The sequence below is a fragment of the Zonotrichia albicollis genome, chromosome 4 (assembly GCF_047830755.1).
Source record: "Zonotrichia albicollis isolate bZonAlb1 chromosome 4, bZonAlb1.hap1, whole genome shotgun sequence".
NCBI classification, from domain to species: domain Eukaryota; kingdom Metazoa; phylum Chordata; class Aves; order Passeriformes; family Passerellidae; genus Zonotrichia; species Zonotrichia albicollis.
Genome location: NC_133822.1, coordinates 52,555,792 through 52,578,080, shown reverse-complemented (window position 1 = coordinate 52,578,080; position 22,289 = coordinate 52,555,792). Strand labels below are relative to the sequence as shown.

General features: G+C 42.1%; 1 protein-coding gene across 1 annotated transcript; it reads right to left on the bottom strand.

Annotated features, from left to right (window-relative positions):
- Positions 1-12,014: 12,014 nt before the first annotated feature.
- On the bottom strand, positions 12,015-20,445 carry LOC141728846 (uncharacterized). Its single transcript, XM_074539814.1, has 2 exons — positions 20,318-20,445; positions 12,015-14,206 (listed from the first exon to the last, which is right to left on the bottom strand). Exon 2 carries the CDS (start codon positions 14,190-14,192, stop codon positions 12,807-12,809), a length of 1,386 nt encoding a protein of 461 aa, XP_074395915.1. The 5' UTR covers positions 14,193-14,206; positions 20,318-20,445; the 3' UTR covers positions 12,015-12,806.
- Positions 20,446-22,289: the final 1,844 nt, after the last annotated feature.

Sequence of the window (22,289 nt, the reverse complement as noted above, 5' to 3'; positions counted from 1 at the left end):
ATATAAGAAAATAAAAGTTTGTTTTTCTCCTTGAAAAAGAGAAATCAGATTAAAATGTTATGTACATAACATTCCTTGCATTATTCAAATTCTTAGACAAAAAATGTTTACAATGTTGAAATTTAAAGCAACGATTAAAATTACCCATTGACACTATCAAATACAAACTTTTACTAGATTTTTTAGAGCCTTAAGGGGCATTTTAAAAAGAAAAAAATGCTGGTATAAATCTAAAAATACTAAACTTTGGCCATTATTTTTGATACACAGTGCCTAATCTTGTTTATTAGATGTTTAAACAGTTTTCTTAATTTCACAACATTCTTTGTGATAAAGACAATTTTCATCAAGATATAAATGGAAAGAATGTGAAATGGAAAATTATTAACATTGCATGTGAATACAGCAAATTAAGACCCTCAAAGTCTATAACAGTAATATTCTTCTTCTGGGTAGAGTGTTCAGAACAAGAGTATACTGCAAAGTCGGACCCTCCGTTTTTGGCAGTAAATTTGCACAGAAGCTTCAAGATCCTGTGTTTGGCACTTTTGTCTGTGTAGATAACAAATGAGAAAATTTTCCACAGACTGTTTTAACATCTTTACTTTAAAATGAACCTGCATTGAGAAATGAGATTTGGGAAATGGTATGTATAACATTTCTTGATCCCCAGATGGGGAAAAAAATCTGAAGCCTAGATTTTTTTTCTAGCTTTTTTCCCTGAAAAAAGTCCTGTGTTCTGAAAGAACCAAGCTTTTGTGACCTTTATGATCCACTATGCTTTGGGCTTACCTGAGATTCACATTCGAGGTAATGCTATAAGCTTCACTATTGAAAGCTATTTAGTAGGACTTCAAATCAGTCAACATTACTCTGAAACCATAATGTCACCAAAAAACTCTCTTTTTCCATAAATTCTAAATGAAAAATGCTTTTAGTCTGTGTCTAATGAGGAAAGTCAAATACACAGTCTGTTTCAAAATCTCTATTTAATAAACTTTATTAGAAAACTGTACAGCCACAGTCTACATCTTCATCTCTTGTTGCTTTGTCCTGCTGTCTTAAAACTTGAAGGCAGCATTCCATTTTGAAATGCAATGAAGGTGGCAATCTTTTGAGAGGTGGAGCAGATCAGTAGGGTCACAGAGCATTACTAAAATTGCCAACAAAGTTATTCTGGTGCTGTCTGGCACTTATCTCACACACATCTTAATCAGAGCACTGTCAGCATGAACACAGGAATGTCTGTATGTTCATGTAGGTTTTTTTTCTCCAGGATATCTTTCCCTATTTCAGCTACATGAGACACTGCATGTTCTTCAGGATAGAGAGTGTCTTGCAGCATGTGTATTTTTATCATTCACCACCAGATGATAAATTAGACATAAAGTAGGCTCATAGATCCATACAGAGATTTATATCAGGAGATTTGATGTAATGTACAAATATAGCAGCAGAGATCAAAAGAACTCCAGTATCAATTAATGTTTTCAAAACACTTGCTAGAATCTACACAACAAAATTTAAGTTACACTGTTCATTTGTTATTTCCCATTGCTTCTAACATGTTCTTAATCTGTATTTCCCACTTTACAGAAAAATATGCACAATAATAATCTCAGGGTGCAATAGGTCTGCATAATGTGTCCCTTCACATTCAAAAATCAACAGGCTTTTTAAGAGATAAAGTAGAAGATAAAGCAAGAGAAATGTGCCAGCAGCAGCATTCTACACCATGCTTACTAGTCTTTTAGGTGCCAGTCTCCATTAAAAAGTCTAAAAGTCTACACTGCATCTTCAGTAGAGACTTTGTTGCCCTTTCCATCTTCATCACAATGATTTACATTATCTGCTATTGCTAAATATTTTGCTACCCCGATTACCTGCTGTCACAGACAACCACCAATTTAAAATGCAAAGTATAGCCACTTTTGACAGATGCTTCTCAAGTAATTTTTCTAGGTCACCAAAGGAAAACAGTGTGATAGGAAAATAAGTACATTTCCCAAACCAAAATAATGAGTTACTCTGCATAGCTTGGGAAATTATTGTCTGCATTCATTTTTCTTGAGTTTTTAAATCAGTTTTATACTATTTAGTAGCTCAGAGTAATATCAGAATATAATCTATTATATGGTTCAAAGTGAGGTGGTGTAGAACACAACACTCTCTATTAATCTTTGCAAAGGTTTAGAGTGGCTTCCACAGAATCTGTATTAAATTTTTATGGATCCCTTTTTACTGTTTTTAACTCCATTAAATTCTGTGCAGCTGTTCAAAAACATTCTTCTTTTTCTTCTTATCCTCAGCCCTTTCCTCTGACAGTTTTGTTGAATTTAAACTTCACAAAACTCTCTTCTTCTGAAAGGAGTCTTCTTGAAAGAGAAAAACAAAATATCCAGAGGCATATTTTCTATGAAATGTGACAATCCAGCCACAAAAGAAACATGTCTAGGAAGGAGGAGAATGCAGCAATAAAGATGGGGCATTAACTTTAATAATTCATTGGAGCAATGTTGTACTTTATAGACATAAAGCACATAAAGACCATCTACAAGAGCTGATAAGCAAAGTAAAAATCCATAACTGGTAAATTATTGAATTTCATGCTTCTATGGCTCAGTAAGCAATCATCCAAATGTTCTTGTACTACTCCTAAAGGTGACCATGGATGATGACTCCTTATATGTGTCATAATTGATAAACAAAGTTCTTAGTGAGAAAAAAGCAGGACATTAAGCTCTACATTTTTCACCTAAATTTCTGTGACTACTTTACTTCTCAGTAGTCACAGAAACAGGATCCTTTATTTAATTATCTGATCTAAAGCCAGCCATCTGATGCAGGGTGGAATAAGTTACTGAAACCTGAAATTCTTTTCAGAAGCTGAGATGAAAAAACCTCTGTTTAATTTCTTTGCGGCAATGAAGATTTAGATTCATTCTAAAACAAAGACATGGAGGAAAAAAAAGAGAGACTTTCACCATTTATTTCTTATGGCAAGGAAAAATTCCCATGATTATGTGGAAAAGAATTGTAAAGGGAAGGGGGAAAATGTACTGATTCACAAAAGAGTGTACTGTATTTTTTATTAAATAAAATATTCTTCCTTGATTTCTAGAGTAAGCCTGGGGGAACTGATGTTAAAGAGCAGAATGTTTTCATTTATTCCAAATTGCCTTGAGATGTAACTTACTCTTCCATGTACACAGATCCTCAGGACACCACCAGCGTAATTGAAGTGCATGATCTGCCACATACGCAACAACCATACGCAAATACCAAACATAAAAGTCTAATTGTACCTAGCAGATTAAGTATCTGTTTATCTTTGCTTTTGGACAACAAAAAATGCCATTTTAATGTCATTTCTGCAAAAGGAAGCAGGTCATTATAAGTATTCCATAGGGAGACATGAATTATCAAGCCTACCATCTGATGATGATACAGATGATAAGGATCACTGGTCTGCAGTAGACTATGATCAATGAAGAGCAATTATTCTGAAGTACCTGAGCTTTCCTTCTATTGTGTTTTATAGACAGTGTGGAAAATTTCCATCCAGATGAATTTGTCTCATCTTATGGTGACTCTACACTCTTTAGATATTTGTGATACTAGTAAAACTAGCATTTTCTATGCCATCTTTCAGTGCTAAAATCAAGGATTCCAAGAATTTTAATTAATTTGTTCATAAATATCTAAGTTTCACTGAATTCTTTTATTACTGCGTTTATTAGGAAAATAATCAGAATTTATACCCTTATTATAATTTACTTTTTTTTCTCCCTCCAAATTGCTCTCATTTCCTAATCCCTGGGTTTCAAAGACATATAAAAACACAAGTAAGCTTCTTTGCTTCCAATCCTCTTTTAAGGCTTGATGTATTGCATATAGGTTTCCAGTTACCTATCAAAAATCAAGATGGCAAGCTTCCAGGTACATCACTGCTTTTCCACAAAGTTTAAAAATTGTGCACTTTTTCAACTGCTCTATAAGAAACTACTCTATCAATGTTCCACCAGTTAGATGTGCATGTTCAGCAGTAAGTACTATTGAAATATATTAGAAGTATTAAACTGAAAGTAATTTCTTAAATATGAATATCAGCATCTAAATTTCTTATAAAGTGAATTAAAGCAGGCTTTTTTGGCTTACTTAGCCAAGTAAGCCAAGAAACTTACTTTATGGAAAAATTACTGTATGGAAAAGTTAGCAAAAAGGAATTCGTTCTGGAACAGTTCTTGCTAGTCATCCTCTGCCCAACAGCGTATTCATTTGATAGCTTTAAACTTTTGTCACCAAAAACATTTCCAAACACAGAGTTGGTTCTAAATTCTTTAATTTTTTGTGTATAAAGAGTTCAGTAAATTTTGAATATGTCTATCCCTTCAGCCCTAAGGGAATCTGATGTCCCTTTCCATAGTTATATTATTTCACTCAAACCACTCCCTCTCTGACCCCACATTAATGGGTTTTACTAGCAGCTAATTATATGAGTCTCAAAGGAGACCCCAAATAAACAGACCTGGGTAGCAATCCTTGTTTATGGTCATATCAGACACTACCATGCAAGGGATGTATTTTCTCCATATAATATTTTAAGATAAGTGTTTGTAGAGTTAATATTACATCATCTCATCTCAGTTAAGTCTTTAGAGACACAAATTCACCCTGTTCAAACACTAAAAGTCTTGAAGATAAAGGTAATGTCGACTGAATAATATCCATTTATTTGTATTCTTTTCAGCAAAATTACTTGCAGACATCATAATACAGTCCACCACTCCATAAAACTCTTTATTCATAAGATAATTTCCTAAATTCCTGCAGAAAATTTTCTGTTAAATTCAAAAGTAAGATGAGAAGATGATAAAGAGCTTATATTCAAAAACTGGACATTTATAAATTTAAATTATGTAACATGAAATTACTGTGGTAGCTAACAGGGAAATAACCTCTTTCTATCTCAGGTTGTATATTTCTTCTTTATCACTGTCTATGTATTCTGCTTATTGAACCGTCTCCATTCTTCTTGTTTCTAATTTTTACATATCAATATGGATCCTATCTCCTATCTATTGAATTATTCTAATACATTTTATTGTGGTACTAAAATAAATTATAATTTAATTATAAATAATTATGATATTTATAGATCATAGCAATTTAAAAAATAGAAGAAAATATGTTGAGGGTGACCTGGCTTTTTTTCTTTGGTTGGTTTTGGTTTGGTTTGGTTTTGTTCTTGGTGGAGATTTTGTTCCTGTTCTCTTGATAAATATTTCAATTGTTTACAATTCCACTTTTTATTAATATTTTCAGTCACAGATTTTATTAAGAAAGTATACTTTATGTTTTTCACAATGACCTCAAAGCTCAAAAAGGAAGTTTATTTCAGTATAACTTAGTTATACTCATAACTCTTACTCATACTATTCTTCCATATTTTTGTTTTCAAAGTAGAGAAGCTTTTCCATGGAGAAGCCAACTGACTTTATTATGGGAAATAACCAAGTATCTGTAGTTGTCCTGTTCTTTGGATTTATCATCAAAAAGGAGGGAAAGGTTAAGGCTAGAGAGGAACTAACTCTGAAAGAAAAAGCAAGACTAAGATGGAATGAAAGAACCAACAAAGCAGAACATATGATGTGTCTAAATAGTTGATTCAAATTGAACTCCAAGCCCCCTAGCACTTGCACTAAAACTTCTCCATGGTTTTGGTTTTTTCATTTGGAAATTCTATCTAGAAATAGTGAAGGCTTTTTACACTTTTCTGAGCTTTCTGGATGTTGGCTTGCTGCAACAAAAACACAAGTAAGCAGCTGATCCTGTCATGCATCCAGGAATCCTGCATCTCTACAACATTCTTTCAACAAGGATGTGTACAAATGTTGGCAAGGCAGAGCACTTAATACCGTGACTAGACAGGTCCTTTGCACAGAAGATATACAGATTTTTTGTCCAAGTCAGAAATACAGCTGCAGAAATATGTACATATATGTACATGAAACTACATGAAAGGAAAATGAAGGCAGTTAAAACCAGGCTTTAATAAGATTCCACCTCCATACTGTTTAGCCAGTATGACCACATCTGATCACTGTGTCATACTGCAGATTAAGAGATTGTACAATACAGATATATATATTTCTATCTAAAAAAGTAAAAATTATTACATTCTGAGAAGTTGCTTTTGCATATAACTTCAACCAATGCCCCAGAATACAAAGGAAACATCTAACCTTTCACATAAATATAGAACTTCCTGCAGTTTCTCTCCTTCTGATTCTCTGGACTTTTTCACAAAGTTTTGCAGACAGAGATTATCCTTCTGATATTAATTTAGTGAAGAAAAATTAAAAGCCATCATTCTGTACAGACATATGCATCTAAAACAGAACAGTCAGTATAACTGAGTAGAAATCGGTATCTAAAATTAGAAACAATTTCTTTTTTAAAAAATCTTGATTCTACTTCTAGAAATTATCCATAAATCAGTGCAAAAAACTAGGCTTCTATCTAAAAAATCTCAATTTTATAGCAGAAGTAAAAGAAAAATGATTTTCAATAGCTCCGGCTTTCAAATGAAGCTACAAAGGCACCCACAAAAATAAGATTCCTAAACTATTTTAGTGGATTTACCCTGGCTGACAGAGAGCCCCCAAAGTCTCTCCACAGCTGGACAGGGAAGAGAAAATATATAGAAAAATGTTCATAAATTTAAAATGAATAGCTTTAGGAGCCAAAATTTATTCATTTTAGTTAATGTTATATTTTCACCTCCCAATGTCTTTAGGTCTACGTGATTTGACATTCTCATAATTCCATTGCATTCAAGAGAGGAGTGTTTGGTCTTCATTTTTTAGCTGACATGTACTGGATATTTTGGAAAATCAGCTCTGTGTGTGCTTGGATGCTCAAGAGCAGCTTTCAAATCAAATATAAGCTGATAATGCAGTTCAAAGAGAAGAGCTAAGTCTATCAGCATACAGAAATTCATATCAGATAAACACATGTTGCATTTATGTTTCCGATTATGGACAAGTAAGCAATGAAAGAGCATGTGCTTTTCACTAACTTATCCTGATACCAACTGCATCAATTCAAATGCTCATGCATCTGGTTTTCAACTTGAATAAATAAAGATAAAATGAATTTTAATTGAATGTTTTTGTTAAATTTTATATTTCAAAGAAGAAAAAAAAGGTTGATATTTTTCATAGAAGAAATGATGGGAAAATAAATTATATTACCAAAGTGAGAAAAGCTAGAGGAAGTAGCTGCATTGAACAATGATAGGTACAGTGAACTGAATAGAACCTTGTGATCCAACAGCTGTGGTTACTCAGATGCAAAAAAAGTGTACATTCAGAAAAAGAAAACAAGATAAAGTCAAATCAAATAAGAAAACACAAGGAAAAAAGTGAAGATCAGAACATACAAAAAAAAAGAGAACACAGATTTCAAGACACACACAAAAACACAGAAAAATATGAAAGAAGGTGGTTTGTGACTTGCATTTCTATGCTGTACTTCAAACATTTTACTGCTATTTTAATTTAATTTGAGACCTATATTTAAATGTATGAATTTTCCACTTTCCTTTTTTTGATGCCCAGCAAAGAGAAGATTGATAAGAAGGAAATGTATCCTACTGACAGACTATCAAAATTGTGGAAATTTGAAAACTGCATATTTCCTACAATTTTTAATGTTCTGATAAATATCAGGTAAGCTCCGAAAAATGAAATTATTAATAATACCATAGTGACACTGTAAAGAAGTTGACTACATTGGATCAGAGTTCACTTACAAAAGTTAGCTTTTCCCCAGTGTTATGTCAATTAAAAGCCACTCAACCTCCATTTCATTGCAGTGTGTTGTAATCTGTTATCTAGTGCCCCCCATGTGCTACATTATCAGGGACTCTCTACAGTGATTAGCTTCAAAAATTTAATTAAAATGTAATTAATTTTATTCTTTCCTTATTTAGCAGACTTTTTATGAAAACAATCTCTTAGATGAGGCTTGGATTTAACCATTGTTTTAATATCAACTGCTGCTGAATGTTCTCTAAACTGTGGACTGTGCTTGCCAGTAACAAGCAGGACGCCCTGAATGAACACTTTGTCTGTGGGGTAGAAGAGAAAACAGGCTGATTGAATTTGTCATGAAACTTCCAAAAATTATTGAAAGTCACACATTAGAATTTTTTTTTTATTTGTGCATACCCTGACCTGCAGTTCATTTGATTATAATTGTAATCTCATAGACTTATCTGTTTATTTTTATGCATAACAGGATCAGCATCACAGGAAAGCCTGGCTGCTAGTTGTCTTTTTCCACATGAAGTGAAGTTAGCCTCCATGTTCTGCCAAGACACCTTCTGCTGATTTTGGTATGACAAAAATAGAAGTGGCATAGGTAACATTGAGGATTTTGAGACATTCCAAAAAACCATGTGAAGGAAGTCAAAGCACTTTAAAAAACACAACTCAGCTGTAAACAAGGTGCCAGTTTTAGATATTTTCGTTCAAATTTTTCCCATGTACCTTGAAGCACCTGAGAGCTCTGTTATAGCATCTCCTTTGTAGTTAGGGGGTGAAATGGGACAGTTCATACCACATGAGATCAAAGTCACTTTCATCATCTTGGATGTCTTCCTTCCTAAAGATTGGGCAAGAAGAGTCCAGGCCAATGACTTTAAAGCACTTGGTCAGGCTAAAATTGCACTTCTGTTGAAGATGTACTCAAGGTATTTCCTGACTGTAGCATTTAGACAGACTTTTAAACAAACTAAGAATTTTACTGTCCAGCTCTGAGCTGCATGTTCCTGAGAACCCCTTGTGGATCATCAAATAAAATACATTATACATTTTTTATTAATTTCCTTCTAGCATCTGGATGCACTTTGCAATTCCACTGCAGGAAGACACTCCCTGGAGAGTTGCCAGTAATTCTATAACATCTATACACTTACACCTGTTCTTTTCTTCCATGGCAGTGCATTTAAGTCTCCTTCAAGGAAGACCAGCAAAGTATACTGACTATGGGGAAAGTGAAGCTTTCAAATAGCTAAATAGTCTGTCTTAGTTTTACTGGGTTATTCTCAGAGATTATCTTTCTGAAGTGGCTGCAACAACTCCAGGATTTATGGACAAAAAAACTGGACAAAGAACTGCCCAATGTTGTGACTAAGTCTCAGGTGTTTTGTAGAACTGAAAGCAGTATAAAATGTGTACAGTTCCTTTGAGTATAGTTTAGAAGGCACAGTCTGTCAAAAAGCTGTCAATATTTTTAAAAAATAGCATTTTACTTCACTCAAAGCAGGTCTAAATGGCACCCTGTTAAAAAGGAACCTCAGGAGCAAGACTCTGGAAATCCAAAGCAATGAAAAGCTGTTTTCCTACACCTAATCTCTCAGCCACCCCCTCATCTGTTCATGTCACATGTCCCAAGACCTCATTCTGTATCTTTATCCTCTCAGCCACATCTCCCTGCTCCACATTTATCTGTTACCAGTTACAAGAACCACTCATCCCCAATTACTACATGCCTGTTCAACAACCAATATTTTAGAAAATAATCTGAATATTGTATGAATTTTCTGCCTCATTCAGTTGCAGTCCTTCTAGTTGAAGCCCCTTAACAAAAGCAGATTGCATCAACTATCATTTTCGAATTTTCTGACAAACTGGATTTAAGCTGACAGTGCACAAATGCAAGCTGAATGAGTTACTATGGTATGGACAGACTGCCATGAATGGCAAATTGAGACCCTTTGTATCTTTATCAGCAGTACTGGTTAATTTCCAGAATGCATAATTTATTATAAAATAACAAAACAACAACTACAGAACTGTTTCTGAGGAAATTGTACTGTAAAAACTTTTGACTACAAAATACACATTTCAGTCATCACTCCAATTTAGATTTCCAGATTTTAATGGAGTTATTACTTTGATTGGTTGACATTTTAACAGCTTCACTTTTCCAGGAACAAAGCTCTTTATAAAGTTTGGGATTTTGAGAAGATATTAAAATCATAGACATCTTCAACAAATATAGAAAAATATGATAGTCAAGAGAGTAAAAACAGAACTTGAAAAATTTTTCCTTGTGATTCTACAACATGTCATAGACTCTTTTCACTAATCGGGAATATTAGAAATGTAGTATAACATTCCTTACATATTTCTGCTTTCATTATGCACCCTCAATATTCCTTTTTATCATTTCAGTCAGTTGGCAAAGTTTTTTTACTAGACTGATATAGATGCCAAAGTATACTAACACATATTTAAAATTTGATTAAACTTTTCAGATTTAGTAGATGCCTGATTTTTTTGAGTATATGCTGCCTCTGTTTAAAAATCAAGTTAATTATGCAGTGAACTCATTTGAAATTCTTAGTTTGAACTTTAGCTTTAGTTTAACTATAATAAGCAACATTGCTATAATAATCAGCAAGTTTAACTATAATGATCAGAGATTATTTTAATTTAAGGTTGATACTGATATTTTCACTGCCTCTGCACATGAAAAAGTATTTAGAAACTATTAGTCATGATGTATAATACTCAGGAAAAATAATTTTAAATTTTAATATGTATTTAAATGATGTTGGTCAAGATCTACTTTTCCTTAGACTGACAAGGTGTCTCATCCTGATAGATGTCTGAGTTGATGAGGCATTTAAAAACAGGGATAATGGTAGGTCTAGCAGTCTGACTGAAGTCAAGATGCTTTTTGAATGCTTAAAATTAGCCACATGGTGAACTGTCTTAAACAGGATAGTAGTGATTACAGTTATTACATTGTCATTTACACATATTAAATCACCTCTGACTGGAATTTTAAACTGTCCAGACAAATACCTAAAGAGCATGCTGTTTAAAAAATATACTGCTTGACAGTAGATGTAGAGGAGCAAATTACTTTTTTCAAATTTTGAGATTATTTGATTGCATAAGACAGAGAGATGTGTGGAAGAAAGATTACTCTAAATAAGTTAAAATGTTGAAATAAAAGCATTCTAAAGATCTAAAAATATTTATTGTTTTCCAAAAAGACCTTTAAGATGTGCTTAAACAGTGAGAATGTTTATATTACTTGTATAAGCTCTGTATCTATTAATACACACATATATTTCCAAGCATTTTCCTTACTATTTTAGTTGGATATACTCAACTGATTCTATGACTCTAAAAATAAACTTATTATCAGAAAAAAAGGTGGGTTTAAGGCATTACATCATCCTATCTTCTAGAAAATGTACTATTTTATTAAAATGTTTTCTAAGATTTTTGGCTCCTGCTTTCCATCTACTAGATCCACTGAATCAACACAGAGATTTACTCTATAACAATAAGCTCACCTTGTTCCCAAAATTACTCCAAATCTGGATATGAAAATTAATATTTCTAGCAAATTTTTCTCCCTTTCCCATGTAAGTTCTGAAACCTTTCATTAGGAACCAGTTACATACAAGTTCATCTCTTATAACCTGCATCTCCTCTAAGCAGAATCTAAATTTACTCAGCTATGTCTATACTAGAAAGTAATTTGTTGCATAAGTGGATGAAAGCACTTGGTGCTTCGGTCCATATGCTTACAACCATGGTTTCTTCTTCAGATTAAAATCAGTCTGGAACATATCTCCATGGGCATTATGAAATTAAATTCCCTTAGGGTGGGATGAACTACACTCTAATTGTGCCTATCCATCTCTGTAGAATGCAGAGAAAGTAAAAATACTACTTTTAAACCAAAAAAGGTCCATTTATAAGGCATTTAAATTCAGGTAAGAGGGTATGTACATTATAACTCTTACTGCATTTAATTTAAGAGAAGCTTTATGTTCCATTTTTCTGAATATGTTCCAAAACCTGATCATATCATTAAAAGGAGTCCTACTGACTCCAGATAGCCCAATATCAGCAGTCCAAGAGAAATTTTATTCAGCTGAATTTACCCACTGTCAGTGTTTACCCATATACTGCGCGAGGGCGTACGCGGCCCTAGATCCGGCTAGCTCGAGGGGTGAGAAGGCCAACGCCCCTGCGCATAGGAAGCCAGCCCCCTTTGGCGTCCTGGCCTCAGGCTGGGCTGGAGGAAGAGCTCGGAGTTGCGCACGTGAGACGATAAAGGAGGTGACCACTTGCTGGGGGTGAACAGTTGGTTTATTAGGTGATCCAGAGGCACCAACAAGGAGGGGCACCAACCAGCAAAATGGCCCCGAACAAGGGGAGTGACAAGGTTTTATAGGGAAGGGGAGGAGAGAGGAGGGGAGCCCAGCTATCCAATGGGGTAACTCAAAGGGAGGTACTGAACATAACTGACATGCACCGGAAACCAATAAATACAAAGTAAAGGAGGGGCCCCGGGACCACAGCCAACCACAACCCCCAGAGAGGAGAAGGTTCTCGAAACCTGGGAGGAGTGGGGGGTGATTGACTGTGCCCAGGGAGGAGATAACATCTACTTATAAGGTGGGATGAGGGAGGAGTGGTTCTACAAACTGTAACATTTGCAACTAAAAATAGAATGGTAACTAGGCAACTTAACTGTCAAGGAGGCAGTGGCGGGAAAACTGGGGAGAGAGGAACCATTTACAAAGAACAAAAGAGGGTACAGTACATAAAATGGGGGAGCAAAACTAAGAAACTTAGAACACACTACAACATCTCCCCGTTTCTTAACAAATAAAATAAAGAAAACAGGAATGTCCGTATAACTCAACAAGAAGATGTCCGCGGCCGGTCCTGCCAATCTTCGCCTTCTTCGAGCTGGAGTTCGCCAGCTCACAGATGTTCTTGGGGCGGCTCAGTTGACCCCTCCTCGTCTGCAGCTCCTTCGGCCTCTGAGGAGAGGTCCTCCAGCTCGAAAGGTTCCTCCTGGGGAATTGTGGCATGATTGGCAGCCATAGTTGTGGCTCTGGCTATTAATTTTTGGACCAAACCGCGGATCAACATGAACAAAACTAAAAGTATAATCAAACTCAAAACAATCTTGGAAACTGATTCTAAAACTGAACTGGCCCACCCGCTGAGGCCCCAACCCTTGAAGATGTCCCCCAGCCAGTCCGATGTTTCTTGCTTGACCTGATGTACGAGGTCATGGAGTCTCTTTATTGAGTGTCTGGCGTCCTCGGCTCTGGAGGACAGGTTCATGCAGCAGAGGCCCTCAAACTCCTCACAGTGATGGTGATGGAGCAGCAATAGAAAGTCTATTGCTGCCCTGTTCTGGAGTGTCGCCTGCCTTGTTATTTCCTCATCTGTAAGGAGGTCGTATAGCGCGGCTGAAGTAAGATTGGCTTGTTTAGCCACCCAACACTCTAGGCGGCCCAATTCACCTAGAGATTTGGCTACCGATACCCAAGGCAACAAGATGGTAAAGGCAACCGATTTTGAATGGGACCAATGAGTAATTTCATCATCACAGTCTTCAGTGAGATCTTTAAGATCTCTTTTGGATCTGGCCAATTCGGATGTGATGTTGGTCTTTTTCCAATTAATAATTTGGGTGACGTTGGGGGTAAACAGCGTCAGCCGACCAAAGGTGCACGGCCCTCCGACCAGACCAGAGGGGATGCCTGCCCACGCTCGGTCGCCACAAATCAAAAACACCCCCCTTGGAAGGGCATAAGGGGTCCGCTTGGTGGTGGTAGGGCCGACGATCTTCAAAACGGCCCGACACCACCGGTCCGCTTGATATTCTTTCTTTGCTTGCAGGACCACCTCAGTGCCCTTCTCGATGGGGGTAAGAGTATAATCAAACTGAAAACAAATAGTAGAATTGGCGGAACCGAGTAGATGTAATTCTGTGGGCTCGGAGGGCGCAGGATCCAGCCTCGCCACTCCGTCTCTCCAGGCGTTACTGGGTTCAAAACCAGGTAGGAAAGTAAGGCTCCGGGCCAAAATAGGGCAAAAGGTAGACTGAAAGGCAGGGGGGAACTCTCCTGGAGAGAAAGGGATCCCTACAAGGCAGGACGACATCGGGTCCTCTGCAGCGCTGGTGTCCAGGCAGATGCTGTCCTGTCCTAGCGATTGAGCCAAGGCACGCCAGACGTTGACTTTTGGCTGGGGAATGACCCACGGCTCCGTAGGTGGCAGAAGGAGTCCGCAGGTCGTTAGCATCATCATCATCAGACAAGGGTTGGGAGCCAGCGTTGTCAAAGCGGGGGCCATTTGGGGAGATGCAACTGAAATGAAAAGAGAGCGGTAAAAGTATATGGAAATCACAGAAATGGTTCCTCTCCAAACAACCAATTTAAATAAAACATACGAGGGGTAACGGTTGGAGCTGGGGGGGAATAAGAGGAAAGATGGTGTAAGAGGTCAAGGGGTGGAGGAGAAGCTGGAGGAGAGGGTTCTTCCAAAACAGGGGGAAGCCCAGGAGAAAAGGAAGACGGTTGGTGGTGTTGCTTCCTCCGCCGACGCCAACACGCTTGCCGGACCTGTGGTACTGCCTCTGTCTTGGTCCTCTGCTTCGGGACGAAGGGCCTGACCCACTTAGATGGGACCCACTTGGGGCCTGAGGGAGTGGACACGCAAGCGTATCCCCTCCCCCAAGTCACCAAGTCAAAGGGGCCCTCCGTCCGCCAGGTCTCCGGATCCTTTACAAGAACCGGCGGCCTGGCTTTGGGCTGCAGCTGCTGGTGACTGCCGAAATGCCGGACCACTGGAGGATTTTGGCTGTCAAAAGAGCAATTTAGAAAATTAAGGGTGTAAAGAGCTCTTGACAGCCGGACGTGGGGGGTCTCCACCTTCATTGCCGGTTGTTGTCGGGACAGGATCTTTTTGAGGCTCTGGTGGGCCCTTTCCACCATGGCTTGGCCTGTCGGGGAATAGGGGATGCCGGTTTTATGAACTATTCCCCATTGTTGCAGGAAGCTCCGCAGTTCCTTGGAAGTGTACGCAGGGCCGTTGTCTGTTTTTAGGACCCTAGGGATGCCCAAGACAGCGAATGCTTGAAGCAGATGCTTCTGAACATCCGCTGCCTTTTCACCTGTGTGGGCAGAAGCGTAGATAGCCCCGGAGAAGGTATCGACTGAGACATGGACGTAACACAATCGACCGAAAGATGGGATGTGTGTTACGTCCATCTGCCACACCTCACAGCTTGCCAGCCCTCGGGGGTTAACCCCCGAGGCCACGGTAGGCATTTGGTCATGCTGGCATTGGGGACATGTGGCCACAATCGCCTTGGCCTGCTCCTGCGTCAGATTGAATTGACGAACCAGGCCAGGCGCATTTTGATGGAACAGTTGGTGGCTGATCTTAGCCTGACCGAACACATCTGGGAGAGGGGCCTGCGAAACAGCAGCCGCGGCCAAAGAATCGGCACGACGGTTGCCTTCCGCAATGAACCCAGGCAGGTCTGTGTGTGATCTCACATGCATGACATAAAATGGATGCTCGCGGTGGGAGACCAACTCGACGAGCCTATTCAATAATTCAAATAATCTTTTGTTGGTGACCTCTTGAAGAACTGCGGACTCAGCTCGGGACACTACACCAGCAACATACGCAGAATCTGTGACCAAATTGAAAGGTCCAGGGAATCTCTGGAATGCCCTGACGACTGCGTCTAACTCAGCAACTTGTGGAGAGCCCTCCACAACAGCAACATCGGTCTCCCACTGCTGAGTTTGAGGATCCTTCCAAGTCATCACTGACTTGTGGGATGCTCCAGACGCATCCGTAAAAACTGTCAAAGCATCCAATGGCTCCCTGCTCTGAACCTTCTTCAATGATAATTTGAACTCCGAATTGAACAATTTATGGGCCGGCCGATCTACTGCGATGCGCCCAGTGTAGCTGTCAAGTGCAAACTGAAGATATTCATTAGTTTGCAGCAGTTCTTCAAAGGTCTTTAATTTTAATTGGCCCGATTCCAATTCAATTGGAATATGGATGCATGAGAAATCACACCCTGCGAGCTCCCTGATCCTCGATCTCGCCTTGAGGATCAGTTCGGCTACCAACTCCTGTGGCCGTGTCATTCTTTTGGACCGGTGGTGGCTCAGGAAGACCCACTCTATGATTAAGAGCTTCTCTCCTGAGCCTTGGTCCTTCGGACTGTCGTCCCACTGATGGATGATGCCATGAAGGTGTGGCAATTTTCCCAGTACTATAAATTTGAATGGCAGGCCCGGATGGTAACGATGGGCCTGCCTGGTCGAAATAGCCTTTTGTACCCTCTCCAAGGCCACCTCCGCCTCTGGGGTGAGAGTCCTAGGGGAACTGAGCCCCTCTCCCCCTTTCAACAAATTGAAAAGGGGGGCTAGGTCTTCGGTTGAAATGCCTAGCCAGGGTCTCACCCAATTCAAAGACCCACACAGTTGATGGACGTCTGCTAGGGTCTGGACTTTTGTCCTAATAGCCAATTTTTGCGGAACAATGGTCCGCTTTGTAATTTCAAGGCCCAGGTATTTCCAAGGTGGCATCCGCTGAATTTTGTCCTGCTGGAGCTCGAACCCTGCAGCAACCAACGCATTGGTTGTCAGGTCAAGCGCATGGGCAAGCAGACTGTGGTCGGGCGCACACACGAGGATGTCGTCCATATAATGGTGAACAATGACGGCATCTCCGAGGGCTGTACGGATGGGTGACAGCAGCGAAGCGACATACCATTGGCAGATCACAGGGCTGTTCTTCATGCCCTGTGGAAGTACCCGCCAATGATAGCTCTTGGCTGGGGACTCACAGTTCACGGACGGAACTGTGAACGCAAAGCGCGGAGCATCGTCCGGGTGAAGGGGAATTTGGAAAAAGCAATCTTTTATGTCAATAACAGCCAAATTCCAATTTTGGGGGAGCATTGCTGGGGAGGGCATCCCTGGCTGAAGAGGACCCATTTCAACTATTAATTCATTAATTTTGCGGAGGTCGGTCAGGAGTCGCCACTTGTCTTTGTTGGGCTTCTTGATGACAAACACTGGGGAGTTCCAAGGTGACATGGTCTCCTCCAGGTTGCCTTTCAGTAGCTGCTCCTGAACGAGCTCGTTGAGCGCCTTTAATTTTTTCTTATTGAGTGGCCACTGCTTGACCTGTACTGGTTCATCAGAAAGCCAATTCAGCTTCCAGGTCCGGCGCTCCTCAGTGGCCACTGCCCGAAAAACCTGGGGAGCCTTCGGGAGGTCAATTTTGGCTCCCCACTGGGCCAGTAGGTCTCTTCCCCAGAGAGGCTCTGTATAATCTAAAACGAACGGGCGTATCGAGGCCAATTGCCCGTCGGGCCCCTTAATTTGTACAATGCTCTTGGATTGGTTTGCCAATTGAAGGCCCCCAACACCAGAGATCGTGCCCGCAGCGCTTTGCAAGCCCCAATGTGACGGCCACTCCCGAGAGGGAATGATCGTCACATCTGCACCTGTGTCCAAAAGACCCCTCACTATCTTCTTGTCCCCGCCCAACGAAAGTTGACAGGTCAGGCGGGGCTTTTCCCTCCCCACTAGTTGTGCCCAGGCCACGGTCGGAGGCGATGTCTTCTCCGACGAAATCGTCCGGTGATCTTCTTCTGGCACAGCAATGGCCTGGGCAATGACCTGTCCCTTGGGGAGGAAAAGTGGGGGTCGGACACAGTACAGCCCTACCGCGAAACGGTCCCGGTCGGTAGTTACCAGACCAGGGACGATGTGGATGTCTCGCGGTGTGTGCTTGGTGTCTCCGACAACAGTCCACCTGCAACGTCCCAGTTTCCTCCAGCGACCCGGATGTTGCAGGTCGACAGACACCAGCTGGATGTTACTGTTAGGGATGTAAAGGTCCCTAGTCAGCTGCAGCCTGTATGGAGAAGCAGAGGACATGGTGTTAATTGCAGGTACAGCACCACAGGTAGATAAGGTCACGTCAGAAAGATATGTCAAATCCGGCAAAACGTAGGTCGGCGGTCCTCTCCCGTCTCCTCCCTCCCCGCAGGTTGTTGAAAAGCCCGCCGTACTTTTGTCATCGCGCAGGGAGGGACTGCGCTCTTTGCTTAGTTTTTTTCCTCCTTGCTCTCTTCCCTTTCCCGCTTCCGCCTGTACTCCAGGTAATCGTGGCGCATCGGGCACTGGGGCATCCAATGCCCGACTTTGCCACAAAGATGGCAGGGGTGGGTGGCTGATGACCTTCTGCCGGACCCAGGTGTTGGGGGTCCGGCAACGGGGGCAGCTTCCATGAAGTCCGGCTCGGGGCATTCAGCAAGAGCCACAGATGTTCTCTTGGGCCGTGATGCCAGGGAGACCTGACGCACCACGACCTCAATCATGGCCTCTATCGTGGGCCGGGGACTTCGAGGGAGAGTTCTTATAGCCTTGCGGCACTCAGCGTTGGCATTGCTGAATGCCATCCGCTGAAGCAACCTCTCCCTGTCATCATCCCCGAGCGCCTGCGCCTCTACATATCGGTAGAGGCGCTCGATAAAGGCCATGTATGGCTCTTGCGCTCCTTGCCGGACCTCATCCTCCTCCCATTGGGAGGTCACCACCTCCAGCTTGAAGAAGGCCCGCTCAGCTGCCCGAGCGGTCTCCACAAGCTGGGAGGGGAATAAGGCTTTCGCCTGAGCTGCCCCCTCTGCCCACTGTCCCTCACCCAAAAGGTGTTCCTGGGTGATTACCAGACCGTCTGCATCATGAGACATTGCAGGATTCCCCCACATATTTGGGAGAACCTCCAATATCTCCCTCCTCCATTCCCCCACCCAGACCCTAAATTCCATGGGCCTTGCAAGGCTGGAGAAGAGGGCCCTCAGGTCAGCCGGCACCAGATCTCCCTGTGCAAGGGCATTACGGAGCATACCCCGGAAGTACTCTGACCCCCGGGAGTAGTCCTTCTGCGCCTTGCACAGCTCCTTGATCCGGGCCTGTGCTAAAGGCACCCACTGGGCCTGAGGGGTCCCTTCCCCACTCAGGTGGTAGGTAACCGGAGCGGCTTCCAACAAGGGCGCCTGCTCTGGCTTCCGGTCATCCACCCCCCCCCCCCCGGAACACAAAGCGTGGGAACCGGAAGGAGGAGCGTGGGAACCGGAACTGGAGGAGGTTGAGGCGGGGTCTGGCAATGACGCGGGGTGAGGGAGTGGGCGTGACCAACCACCCCTCTCCGCCCCCTGGGTGACGCTCGGAGGCGGAGGGAAGTACAAAGGCGGAGCGGGGGAGGAGCGAATGGGGGGCTGAGCCGGGGGAGGAGTTTGGGGAGGAGCTGATTGAGGGGCGGAGGACGGAGGAATGGGTGGGGCGGAGGGAGGATATGAGGGAGGGGTAACCGAAAAGGAGGTTGGGTCTGGAGGAAGGAAGGGGTTGGGGCAAGGGAGGAAGGGGTTAACCGAAGAAGAAGGAGCCCTGGCGGGAACGACCACGTGGCCGCCGCCATCTTGGGCTCCCAGGGAGCCATTTTGTGGATCATCTACAAACCTAACAACCTTAGGCTTATCAACTGGGGATTTGGGAACTGGGGTAGAGGGTGAGGAAAAAAGAGGAACCTGGCCAGGGCTCCTCGAAGGGGGAGGCTGAGCAGGTCGAGGGGGAGCAGGGGAAGGATGGACCCCCTGCCTCTTGTCGGCCTTCAAAATCCCCCTCGAGGGCTCCTGCCTAAGGGGAGAGGGAAGGGATTGAGGGGTAAGGACAACAGAACGAGGGGAACGGGGGGATAAACCAAAACTTGCGGGCCTTTTCTTAGGTTCCCCTGACGAGCGGAGTGCCGCAAGCACTCTGCCCGCCCAGAATGCCACGGTTGCTAATTTCGTCTCCCCGGAATTAACAGCTTCTTCCAATTTGGCCAACACGGCTGCCCAAAACCGTGGCTGCTTGGCAAGTTCCGGGGAAACCTCGGGGAACTTTGAAAAGACCCACTTAACCAAAAACTTTAACTCTTGCTTGGGGGCCTTCTGACCACCCCCAAGCAGCAAACCTTTAACAACATAATATACCTCCTTTTGGGATTTTCCCAAGCCAGCACCCATGGCACCTTTCTAGTGCAGGAACTGCTGTCACTAGAAAGGGGGAAAATCCACTGGTGGTACAACCACCCGCCTGAAAAATAACAAAAACTAAAACAACAAGCTACTCGCCACCAGCCCCTGCTCCCCCCACTGTCCCCAAGTCTGGGGTTTCAGCAAAAGGGAAAAAGGATTTGGGTGGTGGGTCCGGGCCCCAAGTCTGGGGATACCGACCCCACAGGAAAGGTAAAACAAAAAAGGTGCGGGGGTGAGGAAGAGCCTCAGGGGAAGAGGGTGGGGGGTAGGTCCCCAATGCAGAGCATGTACCCCTAGGGGAAGGTTAAAAAGGCAGGGGGGAAGTCGGAAAGGTCCCCAGAGCGGGGCCCGATCTTACCAGCCTGGTGGCGACAGCAAAAGAAAAATCAGGTGGGGGTCTTCGTCTCTGGGGTCGTCCTCACTGGGTGCGAGGAGTCTCGATCCCGATCCCCAGGGAGCGCTGCCCTTAAAACAGGGCCTGCTACTACCTGGGGTAGCGCGGCATCCAAAGGAACAAAATGTCCAACACCGCAGGGTCCGGTGGTCAGCTGTCCAAGTGGTCAGTGGTCCACTTCAGGCCCCACGTTGGGCGCCACACTGCGCGAGGGCGTACGCGGCCCTAGATCCGGCTAGCTCGAGGGGTGAGAAGGCCAACGCCCCTGCGCATAGGAAGCCAGCCCCCTTTGGCGTCCTGGCCTCAGGCTGGGCTGGAGGAAGAGCTCGGAGTTGCGCACGTGAGACGATAAAGGAGGTGACCACTTGCTGGGGGTGAACAGTTGGTTTATTAGGTGATCCAGAGGCACCAACAAGGAGGGGCACCAACCAGCAAAATGGCCCCGAACAAGGGGAGTGACAAGGTTTTATAGGGAAGGGGAGGAGAGAGGAGGGGAGCCCAGCTATCCAATGGGGTAACTCAAAGGGAGGTACTGAACATAACTGACATGCACCGGAAACCAATAAATACAAAGTAAAGGAGGGGCCCCGGGACCACAGCCAACCACAACCCCCAGAGAGGAGAAGGTTCTCGAAACCTGGGAGGAGTGGGGGGTGATTGACTGTGCCCAGGGAGGAGATAACATCTACTTATAAGGTGGGATGAGGGAGGAGTGGTTCTACAAACTGTAACATTTGCAACTAAAAATAGAATGGTAACTAGGCAACTTAACTGTCAAGGAGGCAGTGGCGGGAAAACTGGGGAGAGAGGAACCATTTACAAAGAACAAAAGAGGGTACAGTACATAAAATGGGGGAGCAAAACTAAGAAACTTAGAACACACTACAACAATATACAGGGTTTATTAACACATAGCATTATAGTGTAGTGCAGTTTTTAAATATTGAGTTCTCCAATGGACATTTACTTTTTCTCCTGCAACATTAGACTCATCTTTAATAGCAAATATTGTAGAGTTAGTCTTGAATCCTAGTCAGATGCTTTAACATTTTAAATATATTTGATGTTTCTACTGAATTTTACCAGCTGGAATATTTTTTAAGAATACCTCAATTCATGAAATTAAACTGTTGCATAACTTTTAAGTCTATTGAGGACTAGCTTCTTAATAATATTTAACTCTACTTCAGATTATATTGTGTCATTTGAGAGTTTTTCTCTTTGACTGCCTCCAGTATAATTAAACCTTCCTGATACTTTGGTAAATCTTCTAGAGTTGAATCAATGGATGCTATCATCTCCTCTACTAAAATAGATTTGGGCAGTAATGAGATTTTTAAACCTCAATTTAAGCTGTTAAACTCCTTTTCACTTATTTTTAATGGCTAATGTATAACTATTTTTACAAGTCTGGAATGATTAATTGTAGCCTGCATATTGAAATCACTTTTAAATGAGCTACCTCACCTAGCTGGACAATAAGATGGACATTAATAATTTTTTTCAATGCCTGTAAAGATTTTTCAGGCTCTATTGAACTTTGTGCTGCTGATGCCAGACCATTCTGCTGGCTCATGAAAGTAATTCTTCAGAGAGTTTGGGTGCATCTACCCCGTACTGCAGCTGCAGAGCCCACTACGAACTTTCATCTTTTCTTGGCATTTGGCATATATTATATATGGTACAATTCAACATCTTTGAGCACAAGTGTGAGCCTCTTCCCCAGCAATTTTATTGGATTTTAAGTAAGATTATTATTCTTTGAAAATATTAATGTGGTTTTTTGACAGTCTTTATTCAAAGGAAATCACCATTTTGTATAGATGTTGGGTGGTTACATAGGGCATGTTATCATCGTTGGTTTAATTATAATTTGGAAATAAAATACAGTTGTTGTAATCACCGGTTAAACCAATGATTTATTACAAGAGAAAAA

What these genes read in the sequence shown, in the direction of transcription:
- LOC141728846 (XM_074539814.1), bottom strand. Translation starts at nt 14,192, where the DNA reads ATGGCCCCCGCTTTGACAACGCTGGCTCCCAACCCTTGTCTGATGATG.